Here is a 23,677-nt window from a genome sequence, read left to right as displayed (position 1 = left end):
CAGGCTCCTCTGTCCATGAGATTTCCCTGGAGCGAGAATACTGGAGTGGGTTGCCATTTCCTTCTCCAGGGGAATCTTCCCAACCCAGGGATCGAAACTGCATCTCTTGTGTCTCCTGCACTGGCAGGCAGATTATTTTTTTTAACCACTAGCACCACCTGGGAAGCCATATAAGAAAATCACATTGCCTCCCTTTTAGGGAGCAAAGGGGGTCCTGGACTTTTATGGAGGGTGGCCCAACACCCCATCTCTACCATCCCTGGTGCCCACGAGGCACACAGGCGCAGTCGAAGCCTCGGGAAGCACTCGCAGTGAGGGCGGGAAGGCACGGCCACTCCCGCTCAGAGGCAGAAGGAAAGGCGTGTTTGCCCAGAGCCTGGGCATCCTTTCTCCGTCTGCCACCCACCGCCACCGCCATCCACCGTCCTGCCCGCGCCCCTCGTATAAACAGGACCCACCTTCGTAGTTTGGCATCAGGCTGTGCCGAGCAGGGTTCACCGGCGGCTCGGAAAGGCTCTTAGCCGGAGACGGGCTGCCCGGCACTAGGGGGCTGGCGTAGCGCCACTGGCACTCGCTGCTGGCTGGCAGGGCGCTCAGCAGAAAGCGCGCCACCTCGCACGGGGGTCCCTGGGGCTGCCCGAACTTGGCCGGCAGCACGGGCTTCTTGCTGCTGAAGACATGAGAGTCCAGAGGGAAGGGTCCGTAGTGGTAGGAGAAGGGCAGGCCGTAGGATGGGGCGTACAGAAGGTCACCGCCTTCTGAATGGAGCTGCTGTTCTGGGGGAGCCGGGCCGTGGGCAGGGGGGCTGGCCCTCCAGCTTCCGAGCTGGCTGCACTCCAGTTTGTCCATTTGGAACGAGCCGTACTGCTGCCGAGCAAAGCAGACAGATGAAGGGCCCGCCGGGGATGGGCGGCCGGCGGCAAGCTGCCTGCTCACCCCGCGGTGCCTGCCCGTGTCCCGGGGCCACCGGCGCGGTCCCACCCGGGATGGGAGGCCAGCCGATAGCCCTCCGGGGACCCCCTCCCCTCCCCCGCCCTGTGTGGAAAGAGATCCCCTCACCCCCAAGTGACAACACAAGCCACTTGCACCTTTGGAGAGCTTGCAAAAGACTTTAAAAAAGAGAAGGGTTCCCACTCCAGACAAAAATGCTCTGGAAACACAGGGCCCCAGAGTCCTGAGCCCCGACTACACAGACTCTGATCAGCCTCCCCGAGGGAGTCTTCTGTCTCCAAGATCTGACTCACCCACCTGGCCGTCCTCTTGGCCTGTCTCCCCCAGGCTGAGTCTCTATCCTGGGGGCAGGATGGCCAGAGGGACTTTGCCTCCCTCAGAGAAACTCCCGGGTAGGGAGACCCCTGAATGCGGCTGGGGCCTCATGCTTCATTCAGGTGCCCCGAGCCCCGGTGGGTGGCGGCTGTTACCTGTGTGGGGTAAGGGTTTGCTCTCAGCTTCGTCTTCATCTTCGTGTTTTTGGGCTTAGCTAACTTCCTAGTTTCTTGTGAGGTAGGCAAGGTGGTCCTCCAGGAGTCCTGGGACTTGGACGTGGACACCTGGTCCAGGGACAGCTGCAGTTCCTTGTACTCGATGTCCCTGAGGAGCCAGACAGGACAGGTCATGTCCATGAGCCACGAGGAGGGACGCCCTCCCAGGCCTGTTCCTGGGGCGAGTTCATTTGAGAAGCTCCTCCGTGTCACTGCACTAAGCGGATGTGCTGGGCTTTGAGGGGTGGCCCCCTCCCCCCGTTGTAATAAGCCACCTGCAGCCTCGGGCTTGGAGACCCCAGGAGATGCTGAGCAAGCCCGCTGTTCCGCGGCAGGAAGACAGTGTGGAGTAGCTCTCTCCCACCTAACAGGGCCCCCGGGCACGTTTCCGGGGACACCACGCGCCCTGAGGCAGGATGTCAGGGCAACAAGGAAAAGGCAGAAACCGCTCGCGATCAACTGAGTGTCTGTGGCCCGGCTGCTTCCCTATTTAGCACCAGAGAGGCTAAATAGGGGTCCCTTGAGGGTCCCGGAGCCTGGTTTCCAGCCTCATCCACTTCCACACTTGGGACCCATTTCTGCCCTGAAGAGCCAGCCGGGCACTGGCACACTCATGGGAGGGGAAGTTGCCCCAAGGACCAGCCCCAGCCCGTGCAAGTTGGCTCAGGAAGAGTCAATGCTTTCTCCCCTACAGTTCTGCTAAAATCACTCTGCCTTGGAAAAACAAAAAAACCAAACACCCACCTCCCAACACTCCCCTCACCCAAATCCCAAGCAACCTGACAACCATTCTGTGAAGGAACAGAGAGCCCCAAACCTCACTGCGTTAGACAGAAAGGCAGGAGAGGAGCCCGTGCAGGGTGTGTCTGGGGGAACTGCAAGGACATGGAGCTCAAGGTCAGAGCTGGGTACAAAGTGATATAGCACCTAACAGCATGGTGGGCAGGGAGTAATATTTGGTTCCAGGTAGACTTGTGTCCGGTGGCTTCTAACGGTCCTAACTGCCACTGAACTTAACTTCTGAGGACTTAAAGGCAGTAAATATTCATTATCATTTACGACAGGCTGTGTAGGCAGACATGGATAAAGTGGGAGGAGCGAGCAGGGTGGCCCCGTTGTTAGTGGGCCCAGAGAGTGCTATCTTTGTATTCTTGGTCTGGGACGTGCACCCCCTTTCTGTTGTGTTCAAGGTTAGGGGGCATCACCTGCTCGCCCTCTGCTACCCACATCCCCACACCCTGGGCCGCTGTGCCCGGGGCAGGAGCACATTCCCACCACTGCCCTCCATGCTGACACAGAAATCGTTCAGAACCTCCCAGACAACCAGACTGTCCAACAGAACAGAACAGGAGACAAATGAGCAGTTCCAGAAAGAGACAGGGAGTGAGAGATGGAGCTTATGAGACCAAACGGATGCGGGATGGGGTGGCAGGGTGGGGGCGGGGAGGAGAGAGCAAGGAGAGAAACAAATACGTCTGACTTACGTGAGGACATAATTGACACTCACGATGCAGTGCGGCCGGGACGAGCGGCTGTTGTGCACGACAGTGGCGTAGCTCTGCACCCACACCCAGCCGCCCAGCTTGGACAGCAGCCGGTAGTACTTGGTGGTGACCTGGCCCTTCACCAGCACTGCAAACACAAGGGGACAGGAGTCCCAAGGGACGGTTAGCCTGACCCACCCGTGCAGAGGCTGCCCCCGCGGACGACCTAGAGCTCCGGTTCTGGGCCTTTCTGGGGCGGAGGACACCTTTGAGAACTGAAACGCTCGTTAATCTCTTTGGCTTTGAAATCTATTCCTTGCAGTATTTATAAAGCCCCTGGGACTATGGTAGTATACTTTTCCTTTTTCTTATCTTATACTTTAGGCTTCCCCTTAATCCTTACAATGTTCCTAAAAATCTCCTCATAATCACCTTAAGCTAGATACAATGAATATTAGAATATTTATCCCAACCATTTTAGATGAGGATTCAAATGGCAGAATTTGCAGCTGTTTTATTAGCTCTGACCCTTCCCGATTCTGCTAAGATTAAACTTAAGTACAGAGACCAAACAAACAGGTGTATGCTAAAAAAAAAATTTTTTTTTTCTTCTCTGTGACTCATGCTGATAATCAACATATTGGTATAAGTTGAAATCCTAGATACTTAGTTACAACGTTCTTGGTTTGTTGGAGCTCCTCATCCAGTCTGTCCAACTGAATCAGCTGTCTGACAGGATCCCAGGTGTGGGCTATGACGCAAGGCCCTGCTAACTGTGGTGGTTCGTGGGGGTCGGGGGAGATGTCCCCGAAGCCTTCAGCTGCCCCTCCATCTGGGCTGCAGTGTCTCCCACATCAGGGGACCCATGCCCAGCTGAGAGCCAATGGTCACGGTTTTCCGAGGCCACTTAGGAATAGAACTTTTGGTTCTACAAATGCACTATCCAGAAAGATAGACAGCCTTCCTGGTTCCTCCAGAATTCCTCCTGCTTCCAGAATTTTTCCTGGAGGCAGAGCCAGCTCAATGAGCTGGCCTCTGGAAGGAAAGTAAACTTTGGCCACAAGCCTAAGTTCCATTTCTGTTTTGAATTTTAAGAGCCAAAAGGATACCAGTGACACCTGTCAGCTTCCCTGGTACCTCCGCTGGTAAAGAATCTGCCTGTAATGCAGGAGGCCCCAGTTCAATTCCTGGGTTGGGAAGATCTGCTGGAGAAGGGAACAGCTACCCACTCTGGTATTCTGGCCTGGAGACTTCCAAGTACAGAGGAGCCTGATGGACTACAGTCCATGGGGTCGAGAAGAGTCAGACACGACTGAGTGGGACTTTCACTTCACCACCTGTCATGGGTTGAATAGTGTCCCCTTAAAAGATATATTCTACATTCTATATGCAAGAACCTGTGAATGTGACTCATACCTAGGAAAAGGATCTTTGTAGATGTAAATAAGGATCTTAAGGATGTTATCATTCTGGACTAGGGAGGGCAGTAAATTTAATAACGTGTCCCTGTAGGAGACAGAAAGGAGAAGACACAGACCCACAGAGGGAGACAAAGGCAGAGAACGGAGTAGGAGGCCACAAGCCAGGGATGCCAGCAGCCACCAAAACCTGGAGGAGGCAGGAAGGCTCTGACCCCAGAAGCTCCAGAGGAAACCCGGCCCTGCCGACGCAGTGATGGTTCTGGCCTCCAGGACCGTGAGACAAGACGTTCTGTTATTTCATGCTGCTCGGTTTAGGGGTTTGGTTACAGCCACAATGTGATAGACTCGGTTTCAATCCCTGGGTGGGGAGATCCCTTGGAGAAAGGAATGGCAATCCACCCCGGTATTCTTGCCTGTGAAATCCTATGGATAGAGGAGCCTGGCGGGCCCCAGTCCATGGGGTCACAAAGAGTTGGACATGACTGAGTCACTACCACTTTCACTTTTTACGGCTGCCACAGAAGACTAAACCACCCCCGTGGGGAAGATGTAAGTGCGGTCCCCGTGTTCCTCCGGACTCACATCTCAGTCTCTGCTGCCAATGGGGCCCCAGGGAGAGTGCAGTTGGCAAGACTGAAGACAAGCCATGCGGTCCTTAGGGGAGCGGGTCTTGGTGTGCCTGCACGCCCCGCCAACACCCCACTGCTCTGCACCTGCTGCTGGAGGCAGTCTGGTTAGTAAGAAGATCTGGAAAGTCCAGGGGGCGGGGGGGTTGGGGGGGTGGGGCAGGACAGGAAGAACTTCCAGAAGGCCACACCGTGCAACGTCTGCAGAGTGACACAGCACGGAGGACAGCTTCCGCAGACCCATCGGGTCCCACCTGTAAACGAGCAGGGCAGCGTGTGGACAGCACTGTGCTTTCTAGATTACTTCCGGTTTCCTGGCCCATGGCTCCCAGTTAAGGCATGGGCTCCCCACACCTTCGTCAGCAAGGCAGAGCTGCTTCAACCTGCAGACTCTGCTTGGAGGGCAGCATATGGAAGGGATCTGGGTGTGAGTTAGGCTCCCTTGTCCCTTTCAGTCCAGAGGCCAGAGAAGCCAGCAGCAGAAGCCAATCTCCCTGGAACGTCAATCAAAAGTCCTCACTGGAAACTGGAGAACTCCTTTAAAGTGTACCTTTTTTAAAAAACCATTTTTGTGTATGTATTTTTTGGCTGCGCCGGACCTTTGTGGCAGTGTGGGCTCTTCTCCAGGTGTGGCACGTGGGGGCCATCCTCCGGCTGTGGCGCGCAGGCTTCTCCTGCCTGAGCTCGAGGGCTCGAGGGCTTTAGCAGCTATGGCTTCCAAGCTCCAGAGGGCAGGCGCACAAGCCGTGGCACGAAGGCTTCACTGCTCCACAGCAATTAAGGGATCTTCCCAGATCAGGGATCGAACCTGTGGCTCCTGCACTGGTAGACGGGATTCTTTACCACTGAGACCAGGGAAGCCCTCAAGTGTATCTTCCATCTGAAGACCAGCTGACATTCCATGGACACGTGTCCACAAACATGCTATGTTGGTGGCATACAGTTGCCGTTACCACCAGAACACCCCTGGATGGGTCATGTGTTCTCCAGTTGACCATAAGCTCCACCACTTTCTTGCCCTGAGTCCGTTCATACATTCATGTTACATGCTTGGCCCCGTAAGCATTTGAGTCTATGACTCTTGTGTGTCCTTTAGAGTGTGTTTCCATGGGTCTACACCAGTTGCCCTATCTCAGTTCAGTCACTCAGTCGTGTCCAACCCATTGCAACCCCATGGACTGCAGTATGCCAGGCTCCCCTGTCCATCACCAACCCCCCACAGCTTGCTCATAGTGATGCCATCCAACCATCTCATCCTCTGTCATCCCCTTCTCCTCCTGCCTTCAATCTTTCCCAGCATCAGGGTCTTTTTCAATGAGTCAGTCCTTCGCACCAGGTGGCCAAAATATTGGAGTTTCAGCTTCAGCATCAGTCCTTCGAATGAATATTCAGGACTGATTTCCTTTGGTATTGACTAGTTGGATCTCCTTGCAGTCCAAGGGACTCTCAAGAGTCTTCTCCAACACCACAGTTCAAAAGCATCAATTCTTCGGTGCTCAGCTTTCTTTACAGTCCAATTCTCACATCCATACATGACTACTGGAAAAACCATAGCCTTGGCTAGATGGACCTTTGTTGGTAAAGTAATGTCTCTGCTTTTTAATATGCTGTCTAGGTTGGCCATAGCTTTTCTTCCAAAGAGCAAGCATATTTTAATATCATGGCTTCAGTCACCATCTGCAATGATTTTGGATCCTCCCCAAAATAAAGTCTGTCACTGTTTCCATTGTTTGCCCATCTATTTGCCATGAAGTGATGGGACCAGATGCCATGATCTTAGTTTTCTGAATGTTGAGCTTTAAGCCAACTTTTTCAGTCTCCTCTTTCACCTTCATCAAGAGGCTCTTTAGTTCTTCGCTTTCTGCCATAAGGGTGGTGTCATCTGCAATCTGAAGTTATGATATTTCTCCTGGTAATTTTGATTCCAGCTTGTGCTTCATCCAGCCTAGCGTTTCTCATGATGTACTCTGCATATAAGTGAAATAAGCAGGGTGACAATATACAGCCTTGACATACTCCTTTCCCGATTTGGAACCAGTCTGTTGTTCCTTGTCCAGTTCTAACTGTAGCTTCTTGACCTGCACACAGATTTCTCAGGAGGCAGGTCAGGTGGTCTGGTATTCCCATCTCTTGAAGAATTTTCCACAGTTTGTTGTGATCCACACAGTCAAAGGTTTTATAATTTTGTTATGACAGTTGTTGCTTGAAATATGTTCCACGTGTTCAGGTTTCAAAGCCTTTCTGGAACACTGAAATGTTTTGATAGTTGGAACACAGCCTCTGTTCTCTTTGGCATTGGGGCTTGGCCCACTCTGGACAGGGGCCTCCCTAGAGAACTAGGTGAGATTCTCCACTACTTTGGATGAACAGCCACGCAAACATTAGGTTCTTCCTAAACACTGTGTCCACAAGAAATCTGCTCAGTGTCCCTTGACACACACCTTCGGGTTTACCAGTATTGATCCCTGCCCCACCTGTGCACCAGGCTGCCCCCTGCCCACCTCCAGGACCTGCAGGTCAAGCCCCCCACATACAAGAAAGAGTCCCCAAATGCTTCATGAAGGCAGCAAGGGGGCAGGCTCCAGCTGGGGAGCCTGTCCCCAAGGCCCTGTAATGGGGCTGCAGGACTGCCCCTCAGCCACCAGGAGGCAGTGAGGGGAACGAGCTGGAAGGGCCCAAGATATTTCCCGGAGAAGCCCCTGGAACAGCGGTCTCCAACCTTTGGGCATCAGGGACCGGTTTTGTGGAAGAGTTTTTCCACAAACTGGGGCAGAGTGGGGGGGATGATTTCGTGATAATTCAAGTATATTACATTTATTATGCACTTTATTTCTATTATTATTACATCAGCTCCACCTCAGATCATCGGGCATTAGATCACAGAGGTTGGGGACCCCTGCCCTAGAGGAACCCCTTACAGAATGTTCTGGGGGGAGCCCTGGCACAGCACAGTCCCCCTTGGAAAGCTCAGCTGGGAATGCCCAGGACCCCACTGACCACAGGCCGAGGTGCTGGGAGGTGCTGGGGCCATCCCTGCCCCCTTGTCTCATGGCCTCTGGAAGCCGGAGCTCCCCAGGACCCCACTGACCACAGGCCGAGGTGCTGGGAGGTGCTGGGGCCATCCCTGCCCCCTTGTCTCATGGCCTCTGGAAGCCGGAGCTCCCCAGGACCACACTGACCACAGGCCGAGGTGCTCGGAGGTGCTGGGGCCATCCCTGCCCCCTTGTCTCATGGCCTCTGGAAGCCGGAGCTCCCCAGGACCACACTGCCCACAGGCCGAGGTGCTGGGAGGTGCTGGGGCCATCCCTGCCCCCTTGTCTCATGGCCTCTGGAAGCCGGAGCTCCCCAGGACCCCACTGGCCAGCCCCGCTACTCCTCGCAAGGCTGCGTTTCTGGAAGGCGTTGATTCTGTCTTCAGGGGTTGTGCTTTCTTCAGACTCTGTGGACTCCTGCTCCCGGTTAAGATAATATTTTGAAGAATGTGTGAAAACCGTATGGTCGACCACGGTCCTCCAGAGCCTCCGTTCATGACGTCCAATCAGGCCTCTAGCAGAGCCCTGTGCCTGGCTCCTCGGTTTCAGATCACGGTATGGAGGAGACAGCTTGGCCTGGGAGAACCAGACAGTGACCTCCCTTGGTCCTGGGTGTCCACAGCTGTTAATTTTCTTCCCAAACTGAGTTACCTCATGAACCACAAAAGACAGAAGGTCAGAGCATCTCACAGAAGTGGCTCCCCCAGGGGCGTTGGAGGCCTGAGGGGCCCAGCGAGAGGGTCACCATGGCTGCGTTCAGCTGCGGCAGGTGGGGGAGAAGCAGCCAAGGCCGAGTGGCCGCCCAGGTCCCAGGCAACCCCCAGGGCAGCTCTGGCTGTGGCTGGACTGAAGGACCTGAAGCCCTGTCCCCAGAGGCCATCATGGGGACTCGTGGGGACCCTGCAGGGTGGGAGGCTCGGCTGGGCCCCTGAGCCACCAGAGCAGCCGGAGACACAACCAAAACGTCACCTGGTGAAGGGACGCGTCCCACCTCCTCCATCTCCTCACCTGTCCTCCCCAAGCCAGGACGTCCAGCGGGAACGGGACTGTGCCCACCCCCGGGCGAGGACACAGAGACACTGAAAAGAAGCCCTTTTCACGGGCTGAACTGTGTCCCCGACTGACAAGTTCACATGCTGACGTCCCAACCCCAGCATCACACATGACTACGCCTGCAGATGGGGCCTTTAAAGAGGTGATTGGTAACACGAAGTCATGTGGGTGAGCCTGACCCCGTGTGACCAGGTCCTCAGAGAGGAGAAAGCGACCCAGACACAGGAGGAGGACACAGGGAGAAGACGAGAAGGAGAGAGGAGAGAACCCGGCCTGTGACCCTTGACCTTGTCCCCCCTACACTCCAGATCCCCCCTCCCCCCCAGACCCCCTACGCCGGGCCCTTCTCAGGCTGAGCGCGTGCTGACAGAGAACAGAGAAGCAGGCAGACTCGAAATCCCAAGGGTGCCTTGGCCGATGCCTGCTGGGGTGTAAGTACCTGCATCCCCTCTCCCCTCAGCACCCACCAGGGGTCCTACCCGGCTCCCAGGGTTTCCGGGACATGGAAGGCCGTCAGCAGTGTCGGCCGACACGCTCCCTCTCTCAGGGGCTCCCTCCCTTCCGCAGGTCCTTCCCACTCACTACCCTGCTTTGGGTCCTTCCCACTCACTACCCTGCTTCGGCGACCGTCCAGATAACCTGCTGCCCTTGGACCTGACTCAGCTTCTGGAGTTTAAGGAAGGTAAGGCGATGCCAAGCCTCCCTGGGGGTAAAGAGGTGGGAACAGGAAGCCCGGGAAAGAGAGCGAGGCCTTGGGGACCACATGTTCAGCATCACCCAAGCTCCACGCTGCGAAGACCTGCCTCCAAACACCTGCCCCGGTTGAGGACCATCGTTGCTTTCCTCATCCAAAGCTCCAGCTCTGAGGGTCAGAGACTTTCAGGGTGGTGTCTTGGATGCTCCGAGGGGGCATCTGGAGGGGGGCGGGTCCCAAGGCTGGAGCCAAGGCTGAGACCCACCTCTGCCCAGTGTGTGGGTAGGGGCCTGGGCTGCCACTTTGCTGACACACTGATATGGGGCATGGGGAAGCTGGTGGAAGGGAGCTGGGTTGGATCTGAGGCTACACCTGTCCACCCGGGGCCTCCTGCCTCTGCAGAGGCTTGTCAATTCCGCTGTTCTCCGTCTTCTTTGATTGACCAATTCTACAGCTCATTTGGCAAAGAAAGCTATTTTCCCTCTGGTATGTAAACTCTCCACCTTTTCGGCATGTCTCCGAGAAGCCGGGGTACACCTTTCCTCTCAGGGTCCCTTTGATAACTGCAAGGTCTGGAAATCCCCATTCGAAATGAAGGAAGGTGAAGTCATCATGTGAATCGCAGGAGACCTCACAAACACACGCTCTTCCGCTTCTGGGAAGTCACATGACCTGGGGAAGACCAGGGGATCCTGGTGGACACGCTGGAGACCCATTGAGTGGTCAGAACCACTGAAGACCACAGTGCCCAACAGGCCCGGGGGGCCAGTCCCACCCACAGGCCTCTCCACCTCCTGGCCCACCTGGCCCAGTGGCCCTCAGGTTCGATAGGTGAAAAGCATTCGGTCCACGCCAGGGAACCTGGGAACCTACCACTGGCCACCACCATGACCAGTTTCCAAGCCCGAGTTGAATTTATTCTGCCTGAAAAATCCCCTGCTCCCCTCTGTTAGCTAGGCAGTGTAAGAGATATTAAAACATGGTATTTAAAACAAAGACTTCTAATTCCATTAGCTTCCTTTCTCTGCATTTCCAGGTCAGATTTCCCAAGCTGCTTCCACTCTTTGGGGAACAACTCTCCCTCCGTGTAATTCAAGGAATTACTGTTAACTCCTGCGCTGCAGAGAGAGGCTCCCAAGCCCTCCTGTCTCGGAGGGATGGGGCTGGGAACCCCAGGGCTGGGGCTTCCCCTCAGATATCCCGACAGTGGTGGGGGGGGGGCGGTGTGTGGAGGTGTGAACGCTCCCATTTGGTCCCCTGCCCCTAGCCTGTCCTCCCTTTTAGATTGTTCCATAGTGCACACCGTTTTCCACGTCCTAGTCCGCTCTCCTTACTCCAGAGCATGCGCTCCCCCACTGCTCCCCTCTACCGCCTGCCCGGTCAGGCCCTCAAAGATCTCATTCTGTAATGGACACTTCCCACCCTGTTTGCACAAGGAAGCCATCTGGCTCCTGAATCAGTGACTCTGACCTAAAAACCCATCCCAACATTAGGCAGCCACTTCCTACCAAGCCGGGCTTTAAGAAGGTCAGCGGTGTTTATATGAGAGCATGATTGGCCATTTGTACTAAAAGAAAGAAAAGGCTGCTCACAGTTCCGTGTCTCTGAGCAGGGAGAGTTCCTTCCACGTGACTTACAAGGAACAGGAAGAAGCGACGGGTCTGCCCAGCCAATGTCCCAGTCATCACGGGTCTCTGCCCTGAGTGACTCAGAACAAAAGAACAGCGACACCCTAGTAACTGCCAGGCTGACCAGGTCCCAGTTGTCACCAAATGGCCAGGCAGCCCCTAGACCCACCGTCTGCCTCCAACCAACCCCAGCAACCTGTCCTCTGATGCCTCTCAGTCCTCCTCACACAGCAAGAAGCAGGATGTGCCATCGGGGCCGTGTCACAGCAGCTCTGGCTTCCCCAACCCTCTGCACCCCACGAACAAGCACCCCTGAACCGGCCATCAGTGTGGCAGGGCTAAACGCTGGGAGGATGAGGCATTCTGCTCCATCCCAGTTATCTGCTGCCTCAATTTGGATTCTAGAAAAGAAAGCGATACTTGTCTAGACATTTCAGTGACTAGCGCCCCCACCCTTCCATTGTATGGTCCCCAAACTGCCTCCATTTGCAGATGGAGTACTGTTTACCTTCTGTTTCCATGTGGACTTCTCCCATCCTAGAAACCTGCGGTCTCCCTGAGCTTCCCAGCCATTGGTGACCAAATTCGCTGGATTCAGCACCCAGCTCTGCCCCCTCCTTGCTGTGTGACCATGGGCAAGGAGCTTAACCTCTCTGAACCTCGGTGTTCTCAGCAGTAAAAGGAGGATCACACGCATAAGAACCTCCCTCACTGGCTTGGTAACGAATTTAATCCCTTAAACTAGAGCTGGATGGTAGTAAGTTCCCTGTAAGTGATCAGTTCTTCTGCTTTGGTTGTCACCCATAACCGGCATCCAGATGGCCATCCAGAACAACTGAGGTTCCACATCCATAATCTAGACTCCAGCAACCATCCCACACCTTCCAGGGTTTCCTTAGATGTTTGAGAACTGACAAGCGGCTGTGCTGAAATCCAGGGCTGCCCAGAGACAGATCTGAGGCCTCAGATCCGTGCGTACCGTATGGGGAGTCACTGCGGCAAACCAGGGCACCGTCCGGACTCTGTGGCGCCCCCTCCTGGCTGCCCGGGTGCCGTCCCCACTCTGTGGCGCCCCTCCCCGCTGCCAGGGCTCCCGGGCAGGGTGACGTGGTACTCACGGAGGTGGTGCGCGTAGCGGAGGTGGAAGACGTCACAGCCGTGCACGTGATGGTACAGGGTCTTCTCGATCAGGTCCTGCGGCTCGTACCCGGTCAGCTCCGTCACCCTACGGGAGGACGGCAGCTCCCGGTGAGTTATACAGCCCTGAGATTGCCTTTCATTCACACTAACATCGGTTTTGCCAACCAATCAGATGAGAAACGGCTTGGTGGAGTAGTTTTTTACAAGAAGGAAGTCTATGAACCCCAGCCTGCTGCAGGCGCCACACCCTTCATGAGCAGGAATGTCCTTCTGAAACTATTAGTTAGAAGAAGGTTTGGGGGCTTCGCTGGTGGCTCAGTGGATAGGAATCTACCTGCCAAGGTAGGAGACATGGGTTCAACCCCTGGTCCCATGTGGGAAGATCCCACATGTCTCGGAGCAACTAAGCCTGTGCGCCCCAACTGTTGAGCCTGCGCGCTAGAGTCTGAGAGCCGCAACGACTGAAGCCTGCATGCCTGGAGCCCAAGCTCCACACCAAGAGACGCCCCCTCAGTGCGAAGCGTGCGGCACTGCAATGAAGACCAGCTCCCACTCGCCACAACGAGAGAAGAGGCCATGCAGCAGCAAAGACCCAGAGCAGACGAAAATAAAAATAAACACAACTATAAAAGGAGTTATTTTCTGAAATCTGTGGGATATTTAAGAGTTTCAATAATAGTCTTAAGCAAGCAACTGCAGGAGGTGCTAAAAAAAAAAAAAAAGATTTGGAATGACTTAAAACTATCAAAACTCAGCAGTGGCCACAGGACTGGAAAAGGTCAGTTTTCATTCCAACCCCAAAGAAAGGCAATGCCAAAGAATGCTCAAACTACCCCACCATTGCACTCATCTCACACGCTAGGAAAGTAATGCTCAAAATTCTCCAAGCCAGGCTTCAGCAATTCGTGAACTTTGAACTTCCAGATGTTCAAGCTGGTTTTAGAAAAGGCAGAGGAACCAGAGATCAAATTGCCAACATCCGCTGGATCATGGAAAAAGCAAGAGAGTTCCAGAAAAACATCTATTTCTGCTTTATTGACTATGCCAAAGCCTTGCGTGGATCACAATAAACTGTGGAAAATTCTTCAAGAGATGGGAATACCAGACCACCTAACCTGCCTCTTGAGAAACCTATATGCGGGTCAGGAAGCAACAGTTAGAACTGGACATGGAACAACAGACTGGTTCCAAATAGGAAAAGGAGTACGTCAAGGCTGCATATTGTCACCCTGCTTATTTAGCTTCTATGCAGAGTACATCATGAGAAACGCTGGGCTGGAAGAAGCACAGGCTGGCATCAAGATTGCTGGGAGAAATATCAATAACCTCAGATATGCAGATGACACCACTCTTATGACAGAAAGTGAAGAGGAACTAAAACTCCTCTTGATGAAAGTGAAAGAGGAGAGTGACAAAGTTGGCTTAAAGCTCAACATTCAGAAAACTAAGATCATGGCATCCGGTCCCATCACTTCATGGCATAGATGGGGAAACAGTGGAAACAGTGGGAGACCTTATTTTGGGGGGCTCCAAAATTACTTCAGATGGTGACTGCAGCCATGAAATTAAAAGACGCTTACTCCTTGGAAGGAAAGTTATAACCAACCTAGACAGCATATTAAAAAGCAGAGACATTACTCTGCCAACAAAGGTCCGTCTAGTCAAGGCTATGGTTTTTCCTGTGGTCATGTGTGGATGTGAGAGTTGGACTATGAAGAAAGCTGAGTGCCAAAGAATTGATGCATTTGAACTGTGGTGTTGGAGAAGACTCTTGAGAGTCCCTTGGACTGCAAGGAGATCCAACCAGTCCATTCTGAAGGAGATCAGCCCTGGGTGTTCTTTGCAAGGAATGATGCTAAAGCTGAAACTCCAATACTTTGGCCACCTCATGCGAAGAGTTGACTCATTGGAAAGACTCTGATGCTGGGAGGGATTGGGGGCAGGAGGAGAAGGGGATGACAGAGGATGAGATGGCTGGATGGCATTACCGACTCAATGGACATGAGTTTGAGTGAACTCTGGGAGTTGATGATGGATAGGGAGCCCTGGCGTGCTGCAGTTCATGGGGTTGCAAAGAGTCGGATACGACTGAGCGACTAAACTGAACTGAACTGAAGACTATCCCTTTTCAAGGTGAAGCTTATCAGAGGACGTTTAACAGTGAACTTGTTGGGACTTCCCTCATAGTCCAGTGGCTAAAGACTCTGCACTCCCAGTGCAGGGGGCCTGGGTTCCATCTGCGGTCCCGGAACTAGATCCCACATGCCACAACTAAGACTCGGTGTAGCCAAATGGTAAATACATTAATAAATAAATATATATGTTTTTTTTTTTTTTAAGAGTGAACTTGTTACTAATATCAGGAGAAGCTGCCAAGGTGACTAAGAGTCCACTCGCTGGGGCTTTTGGGAAAGAGAACCTTTTAAAAATTACTGCGAATCTTTTAAAAATCCTTGTAGTTAAAGTATGCACAACATAAAATTTACCGTTTTAACCAATTCACGATGGGTACAATTCACGATGACCACCACTACTTCCACTTCTAGCACTTTTCATCACCCAGAACAGAAACTGTATCCATTAAACAATGATTCCCCACTTCCCCTCCCCAAGTCCCTGGCAATTTCTCTTCTACTTTCTATCTCTGTGAATTTGTCTACTCTAGAAATTTCATCTAAGAGGAGGGATATAATATTTGACCTTTTGCTTCTGGCTTCTCTTTCACTTAACATGCTTTCACGGTTCATTCCTGCCGTAGCATCTATCAGAATGTCATTCCTTTTTATGGTTGCATAACATTCTATTTTATGTAGACACTACATTTTGTTTATCCTTTCACCTAATGATGGATACTTGGGTTGATTTCACATCTCACATATTGCATGTGCAAACCTGTAACCCTCCCGTCCACACTGGACCCTGTTAACTGGCACAGCTGGTCTCGGGGGGGATGATGCTATGATGGGGTGATTCCTATGGATGAAATATAGGGAATAATGGAGACACTGAAGCCTCTCTATCAATGGAGGACTGTCTTAGAGCCCCCAGAAATAGTAAAACAATATCCCAAACTGTTGTGACTGAAAGCAAGCCTTAAGCTCACTGTGGACATGGAAACACTCTCCTGGTGCTTATACGCTCCTACCTTGTTCTTATTTTCATCAAGCCTCAGGCATACTGATTCTGACTTTAGCTCTTTGAAGAAGAGTAGTTCCCAGCACCCACGATGGCAACATCACTAGCACACGGATCACTCCACCCACAGGTAAGAACTGCATGTGGCCGTGATACTGACTCCCAGGCCTTGGGCAACTGTGTTGGGAACCACGTCCCTAGAGGAGGTGGCCCCAACATCTTGGTGACATATATTCAAGAACAGATGAAAGAAGGGGATGAGAGGAGATTCCAAGGGCGGTGAGGCCACGGTGAGAAGTAAGTGGGGACTGAGGGTGGCACGGACTGGGGGCCCCGCTGGCCCGGATCTGAAAGGCTAGCTGTAAATTAAACGGGGAAATTTGACCTCACTTTCATTCCCTAACCCGCTCCTTTTCTGTTGAGCTCTGCATGGGCTTCGGGTCGTAAATCTCTGTGAGCCTCATATTTCCCTGGAATCATTCACTATTTGGTGTACACATTTCCATGGTGTTCCTCCAGGGAAGGAATGAGATGGGGCTCGAGGTGGGTAGAAAGGGAATTTGCACAGGCCAGAGCCTCTCAGGGCCCGGGGGACCTGTCCGAGGGCCACCTAGAACCTCAGGCCCCACCAGAGTCTGCCTCTGTGTGGCAGGAAAATTGAGACGTCTGGCTCTCCCCCACCCAAGAAGAAAACCAAGCATCTCTACCGTGTGGGGATGAAAGAGGCTTCCCAGACCCATTAGACGTAAAGTTTCAGTACAACGGCCCCGAATGTGTAAATGAATCAGAAACACATGTATTAAGTTTCTCATCAAAGTACACACTGGCTTTAAAAATTAAAGGGAAGGGAAGGCTTTGGCAGCATGCCTTCTTGGTTTTTTCCAACCCTCTAGTGTCTGAAGACCTGTCAGAGGGATTTGCCAAACCCAAACATCGCCGGGTTCACCCATCCTTAGCAAAAGCACCAGCTACAGTTTCAAAGTGAAATACCACAAAACCCCTATGAACCGAATTTCAGGTTATGTCGAGTTCAGTTTTGTCTGGGATTATGCTGGGTGGGTGGGTGGGTGGGGGCCGGCTGGGCCCCCTCCACCAGGCCCACCACCCTGGCCCTTGTGACTTTGGAACTGCTGGGCTTCAGGCCAACCCCGCTCTGTGGCTTCTGGGGTTTGGATGTAGGAACTGACGTCACCCCACCAGGCCATTCTGCTGCCCACCCAGCACTGGGCCAGCTCCTCTGTCCCCCGGCCCAGTGGCCTTTCAACTCCTACAACCTCCTGAAGGCCAGAGTGTGAAGAATTTCCCAGCAACTTTCAGACCATCTTAAGGACCTCTTGGGTGGCTGGGGTTCAGAAGCACCTCAAGGCTTTGCTAGAAGCTTCCTTGTACTTGGCAAGAAGAGCTTCCTGGGCTCCTGCAGAGACAGGAAGTCTTCCTCAGCATGACCACCTTGCTTTCAACCCACTCAGGGGCCTGGCCCTCACACCCCGAAGCAGAGGAAAACTCGCATCTGAGGTCCCTTCAGGAGGAAGCTGGCCTCTGCGCTAAGGTCATACACCCTCTTCCGTAAAGCCTTCCCTTTGTCTCTTCTGTGTCAGAGCTGTGTGGATAGAACCGCTCGAGAAGACCCGAACTCTCTCCTCTGGGGAAACACCCCTCTTTCCTCTTCTAGAGAATTCACTGAGCTTTAGAGGCTGAAGAAAAAGTGGAAGACAAAACAAAGAAGAAACCTGTCGTATTCTCCCAAATTTCTACAATAATAAACACGGCCAGTGGATTTTCTTGCAGTCCACTTTTTTTGGGTCTTTTTGGCTATGTTTTGCAGCATGCGGGGATATTAGTTCTCTAACCAGGAATTGAATCCATGCCCCCTGCATTGGGAGCATGGAATCTTAATCACCGGACCACCGGGGAAGGAAGTCCCTTTTAGAAGTGGTTCGTAAGTCTGGAGAGAGCTGCTCTGTCACTGTGGGTCGTGCTGTCTACCCCATGCCTGGCTCCTCCCCTGCAGGTGCTCCCATCTTTACTGCAGGAAAACATCCATGGGCAGCATCGGGGCCAGCATCCTTCCCCCAAGGAGTTATGTTTCCTCTTTGGCTTAGAGTTTCTGGGAGCATGATGACGACTTTGCAAGGCCATGCCTTGCCATGTCTCTACCTCCGAACGGTTCTGAGATGCATTTACAATGAACTAAACTAATTAATGTTTTCATCTCCCATCCTTAACCAAGTAAGTTAACTTTTATTTCATGAATGGGTAAAATGATCAAGTTTATGTTATGTATATTTTACTGCAGTGTTTTAAAAGTGGAAAAAAGACTTCCCTGGTGGTCCAATGGTTAAGAATCTGCCTGCCAATGCAGGGGACATGGGTTCGACCCCTGGTTTGGGAAGATCCCACACGTCTCAGGGCTACTAAGCCTGTGCACTACAACTACTGTAAATTTTAACAAATCTTTTAAAAAAAGAAGTGGGAAAAAAATCAATAAATCCTAGCTTCAAGACATACAGGAAAAATCTGCTATACATATGTGTATTTATATACACATACATATATGTACATGCCTGTTTGCTAAGTCACTTCAGTTGGGTCTGACTCTGCAACCCTATGGACTGTCATCTGCCAGGCTCCTCTGTCCATGGGATTCTCCAGATAAGAATACTGGAGTGGGTTGCCATGCCCTCCTCCAGGGGATCTTCTTGACCCAGGGATCGAACCCACATCTCTTATGTCTCCTGCATTGGCAGGGGGGTTCTTCACCTCTATTACCATATGTGCATATGTGTATATATATATATATATATATACACATATATATATACATATATATATACATATATATATATATATATATACACGCACACACACACACACACTAGTGATATATATTAATTTTTCTCCAAGAAAGCTCAGCTACACACACCAAAAGTCAGGAGTGGGGTCTCTGACCACTTGTTCCTATCTGTACAGCTGAGGTATCTAAAAGGCCAGGAAGCAAGATGACTTACCTTGCAGGTATATCAGGTTTTTTCCTTTTACAAACACCTTCCATCTACCGTCTAGTTTCATCTTTCCTAACAGCCATGTAGGCAGCCGAGTGAATGAAGAAAACGCAAGCCCAGGGAGTGGCCCCCTCAGGCCTCCCCCTGCCAGCGGGCTCCCCCAGGCCGAGCAAAACAACAGGTCAGTGCCTCTCCCCCGTCTGCCTTCCCTCCTCTCTCTGAGAAGAGATTCTCAAATCGCGAGGCTCTGCCCAGTGGCAAACAGTCTGGGGGCTGCAGCGCCCCTCCCCATCCACTGGAGGTGGCCTCCCAGCCCAGGCCCCGAAAGCTGCCTGTGGGGCTGAGCCCACAGCTCTCCCCCGGCGAAGGCCACCTCTCTGCCTGCTGCCCCGTCCTGTGGTGACCGTCAGAGCCTGGCTTCCCGCCAGCTGGAGCTGGAAGGCCTCCCGCAACACACACCACTCAGAATGGAAACTTTCTGTTTGTTTTAACATCCTACCAACTTGATGGAGATATGAGGCAGAATCCTGACATCATGGGCCTGCAAAAAAGGCTGTTGCCTACAACATGTACTTCCAGTTCAAACTCCAGTGAGATAATGAACATATAAACAAATAAAACAAGTACCTATAAGCTGGAGAAGCCAGTCACTCCTGAATATTAAGGTTGATACTAATTCTTTCAATTCTTGACTTCATTCCACTAAATCTCTTTCTAATTCGCATTCTTAGTACGGCTTACTGCTTGTTACATTTTGGTTTAATAGTGTAGCTTCCAGGGTCCGGTTTCTACCATCAGAATCTTCCAGAACTCTGCTACAGCAGGTGCCAGACTCACCTGGAATCCAAGAATATCAGCTTCAGGTCGAGGCTGGCCCTGAACATGAACATGTTGCTGTGCAGCTTGATCTCAGTGATGGCGCTGGGCGGCAGCGACTGGCCCACAGCCACCAGCCCCACGATCTGGTAGCACGAGTCGTACAGGGACATGTCCAGCATATACTGCCTGATCTTCAAGTAGCCGCTGCAATGGATGACCTGGGAAAGAGAGGCAGGGTCAGCCTCATACCCACTCTTCCTGACTCTGGGCCTGCTTGCTTTCTGGAACGAGCTGGAATATCCCCAAGCCCCCCCTCTACTGAGCCCCGCGGCCAACATGCTGACAGATGCCCGATTCACTGCTTGGAAGAAATGAACTCTGCTTCTTTCTTAGGAGGTAATATCTCCTAAGAGATAATAATTAAATATAAGGGTTGTCTTATGCAATTGACTATGCTTAGGTAACACCACAAGAGGGGACTCTAACGCACTGCAAAATGGATTTAGGCAAATTAACAGGTTTCCCTCATGGCTCAGATGGTAAAGAATCCACCTGCAACGCAGAAGACCCGGGTTTGATCCCTGGGTCAGGAAGATCTCCTGTAGAAGGAAATGGCAACTCACTCCAGTATTCTCACCTGGAGAAGTTCATGAACAGAGGAGCCTGGCAGATTACAGTCCATGGACTTGCAGAGTCAGACACGACTGAGTGTCTAGCACTTTCATTTCAACTCAGGGCCAAGTTGCAATTAGATGGCACACAAAGACATTTTGGGAAGCTATGGTTTCTCCAGTAGTTATGTATGGATGTGAGAGTTGGACTATAAAGAAAGTTGAGCGCTAAAGAATTGATGCTTTTGAACTGTGGTATTGGAGAAGACTCTCGGGAGTCTCTTGGACTGCAAGGAGATCCAACTATTCCATCCTAAAGGAAACCAGTCCTGAATATTATTGGAAGGATTGATGCTGAAGCTGAAGCTCCAATACTTTGACCACCTGATAAGAACTGACTCATTGGAAAAGGTCCTGATTCTGGGAAAGATTGAAGCTGGGAGGAGAAGGGGATGACAGACGATGAGATGGTTGGATGGCATCACTGACTTGATGGACATGAGTCTGAGCAAGCTCTGGGAGCTGGTGATGGAGAGGGAAGCCTGGTGTGCTGTAGTTCATGGGGTTGCAAAGAGTTGGACATGACTTAGTGACAACTGAACCTTTTGTTCCATAATGTTTACTTCAGTAATGATTCTTATGCTTATCACCCCCTGATGAGGATGAACTTGGCAACTGTTAACTTGACAGTGATATCATTTGACAAACTATATCACTCAAGTAAATGAAGAATTCTTTCAGGGTAAAAAGTCCTCATTTTAAATTTTACCTCATTTATTTTTTGGAAATATTTATTTATTTGGCTGTGTTGGGTCTCAGTTGTGGCATGTTGGTTTAGTTGCCCCACAGCATGTGAGATCTTAGTTTCCTGACCAGGAATCAAACCTGCACCCCCTGTACTGGAAGATGGATTCTTAATTACTGGACCATCAAGGAAGTCCCTATTTACTTTATTTATAATTTAAGATTTTATCTACTGGTAGTAAGGAAAAAAAGATGGTTGTTTCTTGGAAGAAAAGCTATGATAAACCTAGACAGCATATTAAAAACCAGAGACACCACTTTGCTGACAAAGGTCCTTATAGTCAAAGCTATAGTTTTTCCAGTAGTCATGTAGGGATGTGAGAGTTGGATCATAAAGAAGGTTGCATGCCAAAGAATTGATGCTTTAGAACTGTGGTGCTGGAGAAGACTCTTGAGAGTCCCTTGGACAGCAAAATTAAACCAGTCAATCCTAAAGGAAATCAACACCAAATATTCATTGGAAGGACTGATACTGAAGCTCAAGTTCCAATACTTTGGGCACCTGATGCAAAGAGCCAACTCACTGGAAAAGACCCTGATGCTGGGAAAGATAGAGGGCAGGAGGAGAAGGGTGCGACAGAGGAAGACGGTCGGATGGCATCACCAACTCAATGGATGTGAGTTTAAGCAAACTCTGGGAGATAATGAAGGACAGGGAAGCCTGGCGTGCTGTAGTCCATGGGGTCACAGAGAATCAGACATGACTGAGCGACTGCACAACAACAATAAGCAAAAATTCAGAGTGGCTATATAGAAACCTTTCTATTAACAACTGTTCTAGCCAAGAACCGTATACAAGAAAGTGTTTATAGAGTTGCAGATGTCAAACAGAAACATGTGCACAGCTTTAAACCTCAATATTGGAAGCATTTACATAAGTTACAGTCAGTAAAATCTTGAAAGGCTCAAGATCATCCTAACAGTACTGACGAGCAGCTAAAATATTCTCTTTTCAAAGACTTTCCTCCAGTATTCCCAAATGCACTCAGTCTTTGGAGCTGGAACAAACCTTACCCATGAAACCTATTCTCCCATTTTACTGATGAGGAAATTGAGGACAAGGTGGGTGATGGGTTTTACTTAAGATGAGCCAATCAGATGGGTAATAAGAGTCAGAAACAACTCAGGACCCAAGTCTCCAGAAGAATAGCTACTGTGTGTAGGGCAGTGCTGGAGGCTCCCATCTCTGAGGCTGGGGTTCTGGGATAGCAGATATGAAACTCACTTCCCAGATTATGAAATAAGCATGAGGTGAAGGTCAAAGGGAGGAGCTAGGAGTGAGGCTCAAAGGAGGGGGCTGAGGAGAGGCTGGGGAAAGGCAGACCCTGGGATGGAGAGGAGGGGAGAAGGGTATTCCAGAAAGAGAGGACAAAGGCACAAAACCATCCCCTCTCTTTTCACTTCACCCCTCCCTCCTTTTATACAAATTCTCCTGCAAAAAGGCTCCTTTCTGAAGGGACAGTTAGGGAGTTTGGGATGACATGTACACACTGCCATATTTAAAATGGATAATCAATAAGGTCCTACTGTACAACACAGAGAATTCTGCTCAATGTCATGTGGCAGCCTAGATGGGAGGGGAATCTAGGGGAGAAGGGATACATGTATACAAATGGCTGAGTCACTTTGCTGGTTCACCTGAAACTATCTTAATATTGTTAACTGGCTACACCTCAATACAAAGTGAAAAGCCTGAAAAAATAAAAAGGCTCCTGTCCACCTTTCGCTCCAGAGTGATGGGCTTAGGATCGTTTTCTCTGCGGCAGGACAAAGTCTAGGTGTGGCTACTCTAGAGGGACTGCCCTGTGTGCAGAGTAGAACCTGCAGGTGCCAAAGTCAAATATTACCCTTAGCCCCATGTATTCCTGGTCTCAGACAACGCAATCCAGCCTGTCTGGGACATCCTTGTAAAACGCCAGCTTTTGCTATGAGTGGTGTCCCTAGAAAGTTCTACATTAGGCGGTATAGAAAGAACGCTTGGGTCCCCCCACCTTCCCGTCTGCAGATATTCCTGAATGTGAAGCAAACACAGAGCACAGCGAAGACCCGCCACCGACCCCTCTCCACCTGTGAGCCCCAGGGCTGGGTACCTTGTATCCACTGCATGTCAAACCAGCGTTTCTTTTCGCCAAGACACACTTCATTCGAAGAAAGAATGACCTCTCGATCTCATACTCTGAAAGCAGGCAGGAGGTTAGATTGGCAAACTGTCCCACAATGCTTTCCCTGACTTCATCTCCAGGCTCTCAGTAAACCCTCAGGGCTGGATCCAGCAGCTAGAGTCCTCGGCTCAGGGCTGCCCAGACCCCCAGCCAGAGCATTTTTGCTGGTGACCTGGCCCTGGGTGGTGGCTCAGAAGGTAAAGAATCCACCTGCAATGCGGGAGAACCAGGTTTGATTCCTGGGTTGGGAGGATCCCTTGGAGAAAGGATCCTGCCTGGAGAATTCCATGGACAGAAGAGCCTGCCGGGTTACACAGTGCATGGGGTCGCAAACAGTCGGACATGACTGAGATACTAACACTTTCACTTTCAGGCCTCCAGTGGGTTGAGGAGACTAGCTTGGCCCTGTGTGGCTTCCATGTGCTCCAGAAACATGGCCATACCAAGAACCTGGGAAACACCAGCCTGGGGCCAAGGTGAGAATCTCTGTGTAGGGACCCTGCCCAGCTCAACCTGCCCGTGGTCCCCTGTGGCAGCTATGTAGAGGCCTGGCACCTGGAGAATTGCCTTGGCCAGCCCCCCGGC

At 51.5% G+C, this 23,677-nt stretch overlaps 1 protein-coding gene across 3 annotated transcripts in view; it reads right to left on the bottom strand.

Annotated features, from left to right (window-relative positions):
• SIM2 (SIM bHLH transcription factor 2) overlaps positions 1-23,677 on the bottom strand; it is a 50,219-nt gene that overhangs the window by 4,184 nt on the left and 22,358 nt on the right. For 2 of the 3 annotated variants that reach the window (XM_027961583.3, XM_042238389.2), the window contains exons 5-10: positions 23,021-23,106; positions 19,534-19,733; positions 12,538-12,644; positions 2,966-3,113; positions 1,422-1,590; positions 459-867 (exon numbers count right to left, since the gene is read on the bottom strand). In XM_027961583.3, the coding sequence (XP_027817384.2) occupies positions 459-867; positions 1,422-1,590; positions 2,966-3,113; positions 12,538-12,644; positions 19,534-19,733; positions 23,021-23,106 (1,119 nt within the window). The remainder of the gene's footprint in view (positions 1-458; positions 868-1,421; positions 1,591-2,965; positions 3,114-12,537; positions 12,645-19,533; positions 19,734-23,020; positions 23,107-23,677) is intronic. The other variant, XM_042238390.2, reaches the window with a different exon arrangement.

This window comes from Ovis aries, chromosome 1, assembly GCF_016772045.2.
Source record: "Ovis aries strain OAR_USU_Benz2616 breed Rambouillet chromosome 1, ARS-UI_Ramb_v3.0, whole genome shotgun sequence".
Classification (NCBI taxonomy): Eukaryota; Metazoa; Chordata; class Mammalia; order Artiodactyla; family Bovidae; genus Ovis; species Ovis aries.
This window is presented reverse-complemented; position numbering and strand designations above follow the sequence as displayed.